At 37.9% G+C, this 14985-nt stretch overlaps 1 protein-coding gene across 11 annotated transcripts in view; it reads right to left on the bottom strand.

Annotated features, from left to right (window-relative positions):
• NRF1 (nuclear respiratory factor 1) overlaps nucleotides 1-14985 on the bottom strand; it is a 141358-nt gene that overhangs the window by 89100 nt on the left and 37273 nt on the right. For 10 of the 11 annotated variants that reach the window (XM_034671986.1, XM_034672010.1, XM_034672004.1 and 7 more), the window contains one exon: nucleotides 3882-4113. In XM_034671986.1, coding sequence (XP_034527877.1) covers nucleotides 3882-4104 — 223 coding nt within the window. In that variant the 5' untranslated portion in view covers nucleotides 4105-4113. The remainder of the gene's footprint in view (nucleotides 1-3881; nucleotides 4114-14985) is intronic. The other variant, XM_034672002.1, reaches the window with a different exon arrangement.

Genomic DNA, 14985 nt, shown 5'->3' with positions numbered 1-14985 from the left:
ACAATGAGATACTATTTCATCAGACTGGCAAAAACAGAAAATGACTGACAATTCCAAATATGGTGAGGACTAGAAGCAACAGGCACTCTAGCATGCTGTTTGTGGGGATGCAAATTAATACAGTGATTTAGAAAGATATTTGGAACATTTAGTAAAGTTGAAAATGTGCCCATATTTGCCTTCTCATTCTCCTCCTGGGTCTACCCTTCATTAGTGTTTTCAAACTGCAGGTTTCTCTTCTTTGAGGGTTCATGAGTAGATTTTGTTTTTTAATAAAATGTAATAAAGTGAAAGATACTGGAACATATCAGTGGGTGTGTCATGGCAGAGGGGTATTACTCCATGAGAAATTGTTATTCCAGTTATATGGGCATTCATTAATCCCAGATCACAATGTAAAATGTATCACTATGGGAACTGTCAAGAGCTTGAAAACCAAGGCCAAAAGAAACTCCCACAATTTGCACAAGAAAAGATAAAATAATTTTCATTTGCAGTTATTGTAATAGCAAAACCTTATAAACAGCTTAAGTGCTATGCCAATATATGTCATATTCAGATAATGAATGGAATACCAAATAACATTTAAAATAAAAACATACTGCCACATTATCAACATGAATGAATCTCAAAAAACTAATACTGAATGAGATAAACAATGTTACAGAGAGATAGGATTAGAGTGATCATTTTTATAAAATTTAAAACATGCCAAACAATGCTAAGTATTGTTTACTGATATATACATATATAGCAGAAATAAAAGAAGTGCATGAGAATGATAAAGATGAAATTTAGAACAGTGGTTACCTCAGTGGAGGGAGGGAAAAGAACAGGATTAGAAAAAGCAATCTCCTTCCCTTCCCTCTCCATTCACCTTATTTCCTCCAGAGTATTCAGTGCTTTTTGAAACTATTTTACTTTATTATTTGTACCCTCTCCCCACCACTGGTCTGTAAGCTACATTAGGAGCAAGCTCTTGCCTGTCTTGTTCGTAGTATCTATATACAGTGATATAGAGCATAAAGTAATTCCTCAATAATTGTTGAATGATTACAAGGTAAATCATTTCTACCAGCTGGGCCTCTGTTTCCACATCTGCCACGTGAAAATGTTAGATTAAAATCCTTTCCTAATTTTAACACTATGACAATGAAGTATAGTAATACAGTAGAACTATGTCTCAAAAGCATCTTCCTTCCTAGGAAAGAGGTTGACCTGCATTCATTATGTCAGGATGCCCTCTTCTGGGAAGTATAAATATTTCAAAAATATATTTTACAAACATCTCATATGTGTTCTGCCACTAAGCCTTATTTTAAATTCACAATTCCAGAAATACACCGTGGATAATAACTGAGAGTAATAAGGTTGTTTTTCAACGCATTTGTCTTCTTCTCCTTAAATACAGCACATACTAAAAAAAGATGAAGTATTTTGGCCATTCCTGATCATTGATTTGCTGTCCAGCTTTCCCTAAATATCTTCTAAGATCAGTGTTCCTTATACAGTATTAAACCCATCCAGGCATGGTTTACATGGAGTCTTCCACATAGTGATAAGTATACAAGGTAAAGAGCAAAGAGAATGGTAAAAAATAGAGCCAGCTTTAAGTCATTTACTGGCCCAGAAAAATCTCAAACCTTAAATTGGATTAAGATAATCCAGGACTGCTAGTGTCCTCAGGCATCTGGCAGAAGCAAACAAAAATCCTCTCTAGAGGACAATAATATTATTCTAGACCCCAAATTATTTCTAAAAATAAATTTCCAAACACACCACCCAGCACTCATTTAAATATAATTGATACATACAGAGAAAAACCAACATAAATAAGAAACAGTACTAACAACATATAACAGAAAAAGACCAAATAGGCACTTTAGAAAGAATTAACCAAATTTATTGGAAAATCACAATGCTTACTTCACTCATGGAGATTATATCTTTTTGTTTTGTTTTTTTAAAAAAATATTTTATTTATTATTCGACAGAGATAGAGACAGCTAGCGAGAGAGGGAACACAAGCAGGGGGAATGGGAGAGGAAGAAGCAGGCTCATAGCAGAAGAGCCTGATGTGGGGCTCGATCCCATAACGCCGGGATCACGCCCTGAGCCGAAGGCAGACGCTTAACCGCTGTGCCACCCAGGTGCCCCTTCACTCATGGAGATTAAAAAAATTTTTTTTCTACTAACAAATGGAAACTATAATAGTACAAATTTGGGAGGAAAAAAAATACTAGAAAGTCTAAAACAAAAAAATGAAACTATTAACTATTACTAAAATTAGTACCTCAGTAGACAGATTTAAATCACCTCAGACACAGTGGATGAGGAAAATTAACAAACTGGAAGACAGTTTGAAGAAACTACATAGAGTGAAGCATAAAGAGACAAAATGATGGTAATATAGAACAGAGCGTAAGAGACATAAAGGATTCAATGAGGAAAACTAACATATTTAATTGGAGTCACAGAAGGAAAAGACAGAATGGAGCAGAAGCAAAACCGAAGCAAAATCTAGTGACTAAGGGGCACCTGGGTGGCTCCGTGGGTTAAGCGTCTGCCTTCAGCTCAGGTCATGATCCCAGGGTCCTGGGATAGAGCCCCACAAGGGGCTCCCTGATCAGCAGGGAGTCTGCTTCTCCTTCTCCTTCTGCCCCTCCTACCCCTTCCCCCTCCCCCGCCAAGCTTGTGCTTGCTCTCTCTCTCAAATAAACAAATAAAATCTTTAAAAAAAAAATCTACTGGCTAAGATTTTCCAGAATTGATGAAAGACATCAATCCACAGATTCAAGATGTTCAAAGAATCCTAAACAGAATAAATGAGAAGTCCAAAGCCAGATATATCACAAAAACTGAGAACAGAAAAACAAACAAACAAAAAACTGAAGACAGAGACAATCTTAAGAACAGTTGGAAGAGGGACCTATGTGGGAGATAACCTTCAAAGGAGCAGCTGTTAGAATGAAACAGCTGAATTCTGAAAAGCAAGGATGGAAACCAGAGGACAGTGGGAACAGTATCTTCAATATGAGGGGAAAAAAGTAAGTGTCAACCTAAAATTCTATACCCAGTGAGAACATCCTTTGAGATTGAAGGTTAAATAAAAACATTCTCAGACAATGAAAAACTGAGAGACTTCCACGCTGAAGGAAATACCAAATTTATCTTTAGGTAGAAGAAAAATTTTCAGAAGGCAAGTTGGATATAAAGGAAAAAATGAACACTAATTAAGTATAAAATGAAAATAATATCTTGTATGGCTTAAAATATACAAAGAATTAATACACATTATAATAACAGCATATAGGTCAGGAGCAGGGGAATGAAATTCAAGTGTTCTAAGAAACCTGCATTATCCCTTAAAAGGACAAAAGTACCAATTACAGAGGACTTTGAAATAAGTTAAGGATGTATTATAATTTCTAGGGGTACCACTATTAGGAAAGGTGTCTATACATTCCAAACTAACAAGAAAAAAAAAATTAAAAACTTTTCAGTCCCTCCAAAACACAAAGGAAAAGTAAACACAGAGTAAGTGGGATAAAGAGAAAGCATACAGTTAACATCATAAATTTAAACCTAAATATACCAGTGGTTACATTTAATGTAAATGGACTAAATACTTCAGTAAGAAGTCAAAAGATGGTTGGAATGGATGAAAAAACAAAACCAAAGTCATCATTAATAGTATGCCATTCTAGACCCTAAGGCTCAGTAGAATACAGGCATAAGCTGTAAACGCAAGCCTTAAAAAAATCATGAAAATGTGATATGAAAATATATGTAAGAATGCCTACATCCTAGGCCCTTTCAGATATGCACAATACCAGAGGTTAAGCAAAAAAATGAAGAGCTTTCAATCCAAATAGCATTACCTGCTGCAGCTAGATGGGCTGTTACCTCATCAGCCGCTGTGGAGTTGAGTATGTCTGAATCATCGTAAGAGGTGTCCTCAGGAGAAGAAGGTGAGTCTTCATCCGCACTCAGCATACTGTGCTCTGTGTAGGTGGCCACATGGACCTGCTGTACTTGTTGGGCAACTGCATGGGCTTCTATGGTAGCCATGTGTTCAGTTTGGGTCACTCCGTGCTCCTCCATGAAGATCTACTGTCAGAAGACAAGGCAAAGAACAGAATTCAGTATGTAGTGTAACAGGATGCTTAAACTAAGCAATATTTTCCTCAAGAACAGAGGAAGCCTGCTATTTCACTACATACCTCACTACACCAAGTCACAGGAAATGGAAAGCACCATTCAAGTATGATCCAAAAATGGTAGAACATTTTCCTTATGTAAAACCATTTTGGTAGAAATTCACTGTGCTAATTTTATATGTCAGGCCACAGGAAATAAATACACCTTCATATTACACATAACAATAAAAACATACTTTAAAGATCCCAGTGACTTGCATTTGACATTGTAGACATAAAAACACTTAGTAAGTAAATGAAATACTTAACATTTTCTTTGTATTTCACAGACAAACAGAAGTCAAGCTTTATTTTTTCCAAAAATACGATCACTTAAAAATTGGTTTTTCTGCTTATAAAACTGTGCCTCTTACAAATCCTGATATGATGCAATAACTTGTAAAATAGTAAGATAAAGGTGTGCTCTTCTGCTGCACTTATAATCTATCCCCTCATTCCCCTCAACCTACAGAAGTGTGTTTTCCTTAAAAATTTTTTTGAAGCATACATACATATATATGATTTTAAATAAAAACAGGTTCATATATGGGACGCCTGGGTGACTCAGTTGGTTAAGCATCTGCCTTTGGCTTGGGTCACGATCTCAGGGTGCTGGGATAGAGCCCACATCAGGCTCCCAGCTCAGTGTGGAGTCTGCTTCTCCTTCTCTCTCTCCCCTTCGCCCTTCCCATTCTCTCTCTCTCTCTCTCATAAATAAAATATTTAAAAAAAACAGGTTCACATTACACATATTATTTTATAATTTGCTTTTTTCATATTATAATCTATCTAGACATTTTGACATGTCAAAACATACAGGTCTTTCTAAGCAGCTGCAGTATATATACTTCATTGTATGGATGTACCGTAATTATGTAACCAATCACCTACAGATACATAGCAAGGCCACTTCCCATTTTTTGCTATTATAAACATTGGTTCAGGGAATATCCTTGTATATAAAATTTTGCATATAATCAATAAACTCAATAAACTGAAAATATTGCCATATGATCCAACAATTATCTTCCAGGAATTATACCTAGAAGAACTGAAAGCAGGGTCTCAAAGGGCTACTTGCACACCCATGTTCATAGCAGAATTATTCACAATAGCCAGAAAGGTGGAAGCAACCCAATTATCCACTAGAGGATAAATGCGTAAACAAAATGTGGATATATATAAAATACAACAGTATTTAGCTTTTAAAAAGAAGGAATACAGGGGTACCTGGGTGCCTCAGTTGGTTAAACGTCTGCCCCAGCTCATGATCCCAGGGTCCTCAGATCAAGGCCCAGCAAGCAGGGAGTCTGATTCTCCCTCCACCCCTCCCCCCTGCTTGTGATCTCTCTCTCTCTCTCTCTCATTCTCTCTCAAATAAATAAATAAAATCTTAAAAAAAAAGGAACACAAACTTAGAAGAACTTACTAGAGTCAATTGTTAAAAATCTATAAAAAATTGGGGCACCTGGATGGCTCAGTCTGTTAAGCGTCTGACTCTTGGTTTCAGCTCAGGTCCTGACCTCAGCGTCATGAGACTGAGTCCTGTGGCAGGCTCCTCGCTCAGTGGGAAGTCTGTTTGAGATTCTCTCCCTCTGCCCCTCCCCCCACTCATGCTCCATCTCTCTTTCTTTCTCTAAAATTAAAAAAAAAATCTATAAAAAATCTATAGCTAGCATCATATTTAATGCCAAGAAACTAGAAGCTTTCCTGCTAAGTCGGGAATAAGGCAAGGATGTTCCCTCTCACCACTCCTTTTCAACACTGTACTGGAAGTCCTAGCTAGTCCAGTAAGACAAGAAAAGGAAATAAAAGGTAAACTGATTGGGAAGGGAAAAAAACCCCTGTGTTTGTTCAAGATGACATGATTGTCTACATAGGAAATCCAAAAGAATCAAAAAACCTCCTGAAACTAATAAGTGATTATAGCAATGTTGCAGGATACAAAGTTCATATATATAAAAGTCAGCTGCTTTCCTATATACCAGCAAATAGAATTTGAATTTAAAACACAATGCCATTTACATTAGCAAGCAAAAACCCAGAATACTTATGTATAAATCTAATAAAAAATGGACAAGATCTATTTATAAAACTCTGATGAAGGAAATCAAAGAAGAACTAAATAACAGAAACAGATTCCACGTTCATGGATAGGAAGACTCAATATTGTCAAGATGGCCTAAGTTGGTCCAACTGAACTGCAATCCCAATTGAAATCCCAGCAAGTTACTTTACGGACATAACAAACTGATTGTAACGTTTATATGGAGAGGCAAAAGACCCAGAATAATAAATACAACATTGAAGGAGAAAAACAAAACTGGAATACTGATACTACTCTACTTACTTCAAGACTTACTATAAAGCTACAGTAATCAAGGCAGTGTGATATTGGTGAAAAAACAAACAGATCAATGGAACAGAACAGAGACCAGAATTAGGTCCCCATAAATGCAGTCAACTGATCTTTGACAAAGAAGCAAAAGCAATACAATGGAGCCATGGGGCACCTGGGTGGCTCAGTTGTTAAGCATCTGCCTTCGGCTCAGGGCATGATCCCAGGGTCCTGGGATCGAGCCCCGTGTCAGGTTCCTCCGCTGGGAGCCTGCTTCTTCCTCTCCCGCTCCCCCTGCTTGTGTTCCCTCTCTTGCTGGCTGTCTCTCTCTGTATCAAATAAATAAAATCTTGAAAAAAAAATACAATGGAGCCAAAAAGTAGTCTCCTCAACAAACACTGCTAGCATGACTGCACATCACATACCAAAAATGAATCTAGACAGACTTTACACACTTCCAAAAATTAACTCACAATGGATCTAAATGTAAAATTCAAAACTATGTAAAATGACCTAAATGTAAAATTCAAAACTATGAAAATCCTAGAAGATAACATTGGAGAAAATTTAGATGACCTTTGCTATGGTGATAACTTTTTAGAGACAACATCAAATGCCTGATCCATGAAAGAAATAACTGAGAAGCTGGACATCATTAAAAACTTCTGCTCTATGAAAGATACTCTCGGGGCACTTGGGTGGCTCACTGGGCTAGGCATCTGACTAACGCTCAGGTCATGATCTCGGGGTCCTGGGATTGAGTCCTGTGTCAGGCTCCGTGATCAGCAGGGAGCCTGCTTGTCCCTCTCCCTCTGTCCCTCCCCCCACTTGTGTACCCCCCAAACAAAATCTTAGAAAAAAACCCCATTTCCTCTTTAAAAAAAGAAAGAAAGAAAGAAAGATACTCTCTATGGCGATAATGAGAAGACAAGCTAGACTAGGAGAAAATATTGAGGATGTGGAGCAACAGGAATCCTCGCTTATTAATGGTGGGGATGCAAAATGGTATAGTCACTTTGGAAGACAGTTTGGAAATTTATTACAAAACTAAATATACTCTTGGGGCACCTGGGTGGCACAGCGGTTAAGCATCTGCCTTTGGCTCAGGGCGTGATCCTGGCGTTATGGGATCAAGCCCCACATCAGGCTCCTCCGCTATGAGCCTGCTTCTTCCTCTCCCACTCCCCCTGCTTGTGTTCCCTCTCTCGCTGGCTGTATCCATCTCTGTCAAATAAATAAATAAAATCTTTAAAAAAAAAAAAAACTAAATATACTCTTACTACACAATGCAGCAATTGTGCTCCTTGATATTTACCAAAGAAGTTAAAAACATGTCCACAAAAAACCTGCATAGATGTTTATGGCATATTCATAATTGCTAAAACTTGTAAGTAACCAAAATATCCTTCAAAGGTGAATGGAAAAATAAACTATGAAACATCCAGATAATGGGATATTATACAGCACTACAAAGAAATGAGCTACCAAGGGGCGCCTGGGTGGCACAGTCTTGTTAAGCGTCCGCCTTCGGCTCAGGGCGTGATCCCAGTGTTCTGGGATCGAGCCCCACATCAGGCTCCTCCGCTAGGAGCCTGCTTCTTCCTCTCCCACTCCCCTTGCTTGTGTTCTCTCTCTCTCTGGCTGTCTCTCTCTCTGTCAAATAAATAAATAAATAAATAAATAAATAAATAAATAAATAAATAAAATCTTAAAAAAAAAAAAAAAGAAATGAGCTACCAAGCTATGAAAAGACATGGACAAACCTTAAAGGCGTAGCTAAGTGAAAGAAGTCAACCTGAAAAGGCTACACATTGTATGATGGCAACTATACAAAGTTCTAGAAAAGGAAAACTATGGAGATAGTAAAAGAATCGGTGGTTGCCAGGGATTAGGGTGAAGGAGGAATCAATAGGTGGAGCACAAATTTTGTAGGGCAGTGAAACTACTGTGTCTGAGACTATAACGGTGGAAAATGTCATTACACGTTTGTCCAAACCCACAAAATGTAAAACACAAAGAGTGAACCATAATGTGAATTACGGGATGATGATGATATGGCAGTGTAAGCTCGCCCACTGTAAAAAATGCGGAGGATGCTGATACTGGGGGAGGCCATGCCAGTGTGGGGATGGGGGGGCAAATGGGAAAACTATACCTTCCCCTCAATTTGTCAGTTATACCTCAGTGAAAGCTTAAAAAAAAAAAAAAGAAATTCTGACACATGGTACAACATGGATAAACATTGAGGATACTCTGCTAAGGGAAATAAGTCAGTCAAAAAAGACAATACTATGTAATTCCACTTACATAAGGTCTCTACGGTAGTCAAATTCATAGAGACAGACAGTAGAAGGGTGGTTGCAGGGGGCCGAGAGGGGAAGGGAAACTGAGGGACTGCCTCACAGGTATAGAGCTTCCGTTTTGCAAGATGAAAAGAGTGCTGGAAATTATACAACAATATGAATGTATTTAACACTACTGAACTATATACATTTAGAACTGGTTAAGGGGTGCCTGGATGGCTCAGTTGGGTGTTCAACTTTTTTTTTTTTTAAGATTTTATTTATTTATTTGAGAGAGAAAGACAGAGAGAACATGAGTGGGGGGAGGGGCACAGAGAGAGGGAGAAGGACAAGCAGACTCCCCCCCCGCCCCCGAGCATGGAGCCCCACTCAGGGCTTGATCCCAGGACCCTAAGATCATGACCTGAGCCGAAGTCAGACACTTAACAGACGGAGCCACCCAGGTGCCCCAGGCATCGGACTCTTGACTTCGGCTCAGGTCATGATCTCAGGGCCTTGGGATCAAACCCCATGCCAGACTCCATGCTCAGCAGGGAGTCTGCTTCTCTCCTTCTCTCCCTGCCCCTCCATCTGGTCACACACGCACTCTCTCTCTCTCAAATAAATAAATAAATCTTTTAAAAAAATGGCTAAGATGGTAAATATTATGTTATGTATATTTTCCCACAATTAAAAAAAATCATCCTTGACATCAGTGTAACTACTGTGCAAAGAATAAATAACTATCATAGAGCAGAATAATAAAACTAGCCCTTATTATCTTTAAAAAAAACCTCTGCATATTATTTGATTTTTAAAAAAAGAGTAAAACACTCTGAAATAGGTCAGTCAGAGAAAGACAAACACCATATGATTTCACTCATATGTGGAATTTAAGAAACAAAACAAACAAATTCAAAAAGACAAACCAAAAAAAACAGAATCGTAACTATAGAGAACAAACAGATGGTTGGGGGGGGTTGGGAGGAATACATGAAGGGGATTAAGAGTCACTGAGTAATGTATAGAATTGCTGAATCACTATATTGTAAGCCTGAAACTAATATAACACTGTAATTAAAATTTAAAAAATTTAATTAAAAAAACTAAATTCTTAAAGGTAGAATTTCTCAGTCAAGAGTATATGTATTTTAAATTTTGATGCATACTGACAAGCTGAGTGTTTAACTTGTGCACCAACAATCCCTACTTGTACAACCCAACCCTCAATGCCCAGTTTGGAATTCAACCAGCATGCAACAGAATGCAGCACTGCATAGCTACAGTTAACCAATTAAAAAAAAAAAAAAGGCAGCCATATAGATATAACCCTTATGGCTACAAGTAAAAAGAACATAATTATCTATTCATGCAAAATTCTTCTCTCATTTTTATTCTACTCTATTGTAAAACTCTCCTTTTCTTCTTTGGAAACTTCTAAAATCCTTGGTTTCTCTGCGTGATTGCTTTCTTTCCTTTTTTCCTCCCTGGATCCTTAGCCGCCTCCTCCCCCAAACACACCAGAGTGCGACTGCTTTAAGTCTCATCCTGTTGTCTTTGTTCTTAAAGCAAACTGGTTCTTTGTAGACGACCAAAATTTCACCTTTTGGAGGCTCTTGATTTCTGTTTTATATTCTTGTGCTGTTTCCAGTTTTTTTTTTCTTCTAACTTTTAATTATCTCTTGTCACTCTCACACCACTATACACATCACAACTCATCCTTCTAATTCTGATTCTTAACTTTGGGACTATTCAGTTATCTCAGGGAGTAGTCTGTATTTCAAAATAAAATTCATTTTAATTACAAAATAAAACAACCGCATGATGCCTCAAATCCAAAAAGATTAGGAATCACTCAGCTATCATTTGACTCCCCCACCCTCTTTCCACACTCTCTCTTCTGCTTGAGGTCAACTCCCCAGCCCTGTATCTCTGTGTGGCATAATACTTTCACAACTTTCAAATGGAGATTTAGAAGATGTACCTGGTAAAACAGAATTATTTAAAAGAGAATAAAAATTAAGAAAACACAGTAAAACGTTAATATCTGGGAAATGTGGGTAATGAGAGTTCTTTATACTATTTTTGTAACTTTTCTAAAAGTTTAAAATTATATCAAAATAAATTTTTCTTTCTTTCTTTCTTTCCTTCTTTCCTTCTTCCTTCTTTCTTTCTTTCCTTCCTTCCTTCCTTTCTTTTTTAAGAAAGGTATCTGGTAAGGTTTCTTCCATATCTTATGTTTGGTGTGTTTTAGAATATTCAAGGGACTACCTACCCCCCAGATTTGTACATATCTAAAATGCAATTTTAACACACTATTTAAGTTGCACAATTAAACATAATATATGAGAGGAAAACACAATGAAAATGCTGTTTTTCCATCCATTTCACCGTTCTTCTAGTGTAAGAGACAAACTATTTAGGGCATTTTAAAATTCTTGGTACTTCAAAATTGTTTTTAAATGATTTGGGATTAGATGGCATCTAACTGCTTTTCAAAGGGATTTGTCCGCTATGCACTTGGTGTAATGGATTTCCATTCTTTCCTGCAGAATGCGGTTCGTGGCAGAAATCAATAGGGCTGTCTGTTTCACAGGCCTGTCACTTGTGCCCAGTGCCTCATCTTTCTACCTCTCTCCTCATCCCCCCCTTCAGCCTCTTAACTACTCTTATTCCGTACTCTGTAAAAAGCAAAGGCAAAGGTATTTCAGACTTCTTTGAACCAGACTGGGATACTTGTAAATGGTGCTTTCCAATGAAATAATACATAAAATAGGTTGTTAAAAGCCAGATATGACTGACATAAACATATCGGTGGAGATCTTCATAACTACCCATTCACTCATTTCTAGTAAAGCATTTTCGCTTTCATCCATGAGCAGTTAGAATCTGTGGACAGCAAAACTGATAGGAACTGCTAATAAGTGAAAACATATTAGATACTAACAATTTCTAAAAACAGCACAGACTATTTTCAGATATCCAGGATGCCTGGGACAAGTTACTTAACCTCTAAGCCTCAATTTCAACATCTGTTTTTAAGTAAAAAGAAAACGATAATACCTGTGCTCAAAGGATATGAGGATTAAATGAGATCATCCCAATAAAGCGAGAAACACAGTACCTGGCACATAAATGCTCAATATTAATTACGATGATGATGATGATGCCAGAATTTGTAGGTCTTTATGGTCCTATCCTACTTCACTCATTACCTGACTAGTCTTTCAAGGACTGGGTCTCAATTCTTTCATCTTTAAATTAGGCAAGCAGCTCTAAGAATATGGTTTTCTTAATTGTGTGTAAAAGGTTTTGAGCTCGGCATCTAAAAAGCTCTTCCTTAATTATATTAACTCCAGCAACTGAGATACTGTTCTCATAAAATAAGGAGACTACAGAGCACCCACAACTCTAGCACAATTTCCTGACAGTGCACAAATGGAGAGCCAGCACATGGACCCAACAGTGACTCCTCCCAAAAGATGTGAGAAGCAAGGTGAAAGCAACCTGTCACTCTAAATACCGCATCCAAAAGAAAAGGCATGCCTGGAGCCAGTGATGTTCAACAGATTAGTCAACACTCCATTCAAGAAATTCATTCCCCAAAACAATAACACCACATTTAATGTTCTTAGCTTGGATCATCATGGGGGGGGGGAGGCGCAACATGTGCTTTATCTATAGATTCCTCTTTATTATATAAACTAACGTGGGTTGGGATGGGGCAGTTTGGTACAGAGGAGTTCCTGCTCTTTCCATTCTGGGCCAGTAAGGGCGGGACTGAAAAGTAACGAAGAGGGCACAAAACACGGATTTGCCTGTCTCCCAGCACCCTGGTAGCTGTAGTCAATAATTCCTAGGAAACTACTGGAATTTGGATGACATGTCCAACAGAGTTCAATTTAATCTAATCCACACATAATGGATAAGATTAAGTGTGGAGTATTTTTAAAAATCAAAGTAGGAAGAGACCAGGAAATCTAATCAAGGTATAACTAAATGTAAAGGCAAGCTAATCAATAGCATTATCATATCAAAAGAAAAACGGCAAGAACTGCCTACAGGAAAGTCTCAGAGCAAGACTGTGTCTACAGTCCAAAGCAGGGACAGGAAAACCAAGAGGCTCAACTATATTCCCGGACATGTCCAGAATCTAAACCTCATAACTAGGTTAGAAATTTCACTCAACAGGGGCGCCTGGGTGGCTCAGTCGTTAAAGGTCTGCCTTCGGCTCAGGGCGTGATCCCAAGGTCCTGGAATCAAGCCCCACATCAGGCTCCTCCGCTATGAGCCTGCTTCTTCCTCTCCCACTCCCCCTGCTTGTGCTCCCTTTCTCGCTGGCTGTCTTTACCTCTGTCAAATAAATAAATAAAATCTTTAAAAAAAAAAAAAAAAGAAAGAAAGAAAGAAAGAAAGAAAGAAAGAAAGAAAGAAAAATTTCACTCAAGAGAACAGCCTTTCTCAAAAAAGCCCAAAGTTAACAACAGGATTTGATTCTTGGGGGAATGCAGAGTAATAGATCAAAATCTCAACACAGCAGAAAGAAAAAAACCGCACAAGAAAGTCAAGGTGAAAATAGAAGCAAGGGGAAAATGTAGCTTAATTCTGAGTAATAAATGGAGCTTAAGACAAGAAGAATCCATTTGACCTTCCTAGGAATATTCTCTTTCAAACAGCCCACGGGTGATATGGGACTTGAAAAAAAATACCTTCCCACACCACTGGGCTCTCCAAAGGGGAAAAAGAAATAAAGCCACAGTCATGTAGGCAGTTTATTGTTTTCCATAAAACAGAAAATTAAATATAGGTAAAAATACAGAAAATTAAATACAGTACAAAATAGAATGTAAAGGTTATGAACTGCGACAACGTGAAAACAGATAAAGCGGAGAGACCTGTGGTGGGAGAAGGGTGGGGGAGTGGAGGAATGGCTAAGGAGCACTGACATCCTATCTTCACGCAGTGAGGGAGTCAGGAGACACTATCAAGAGCTGATGGCAGAATCCAGTAGGACAATGTAACCATCAAAAATAGAGGGGAATGGAGAAAATGCTGTGAGGTAATCCTCACACAGAAGAAAGTAAAAACTGCCCACGTTTGATAAATTATTATTCAGAGTTATGGAGGAATTATTGCTTGATAATACCATAAACAAAAATAATTAAATTATAAACAAAACAAGTTAACTGTCTCTGAAAAGCAGGGGGTAGAGAGAGTGTGGCAAAGGCCGCTGATTTCTATTATAAATCCTTTTACTTGATTTTTTATCATATTAGTGTATACTTTGACTTCTACCAAAGTAGACTTTAAAAACAACCACAATACAGCCTTCCAAATTGAGCCTTTGAAATATTTAAGTGACATACGAGAGCAAACTGTCACTAGAAAAATCAAATTCCTATCTTGTGCTAAGAATCAAGAGAACAGCACAGTTGAAGTTTAGAAATCATCTTGCCTTGCATGTAAGACTAACTTCCTAATTTGGAGCATCTGAAAGTAACAAAATTTTTTATGACTGCATGTATGTATTGCATGTATTTTTGTATGTATTTGTATTTTTCATTCTGATATGCTGATAAAATTTGTAATGATTCATTAATATTAATAAGAGCCCAGGATCCAGTTAATGATAGTGCTTTTACAGAATATGTGAGAAAAACAAGCTTTACCACAAAATGTCACAATGACTTAAGGATGAGTATCCACAGTACTGTGAAAACAATACTGTAAGCTCATTGAAGGCAGGGCTTGGTTCCATCAAGTCTTTATGAATGGTAGCTATTATAATTTGTTCTTTAATAAATGTTTGGGGGTAATTGGTTTGTATATTTTAATTACTAAAGCTAAATCCAAGCATTACTGTTTCTGTAATTTCTCTGTAAGGTTGTCCTGGCTATTCATCTCTTGTCTCTCACTTCCAAGCCCTCTCTTCTACCAGCTCTGGGCTGGGTCAGTCAACCTTTACCAGATTTGCCTGCCAGTTTCCTGTTAGGTTTTCTTGAGGGGAGGCAAAAGCATGAATAGAGAGGAGAGAGGGAAAAGGGACTTCCTTGCTGTTCTCACTCCTATCAATATTGCTCCAGCAAAGAGGACAGACCCTTCTGTGCTCCTCTTCCCTGGAGGCTGAGCACCAGCTGCCTGGTGCTCAGAGATCCAGCTACCAGCT

This window comes from Ailuropoda melanoleuca, chromosome 1 (genome assembly GCF_002007445.2).
Source record: "Ailuropoda melanoleuca isolate Jingjing chromosome 1, ASM200744v2, whole genome shotgun sequence".
Lineage (NCBI taxonomy): Eukaryota > Metazoa > Chordata > Mammalia > Carnivora > Ursidae > Ailuropoda > Ailuropoda melanoleuca.
This window is presented reverse-complemented; position numbering and strand designations above follow the sequence as displayed.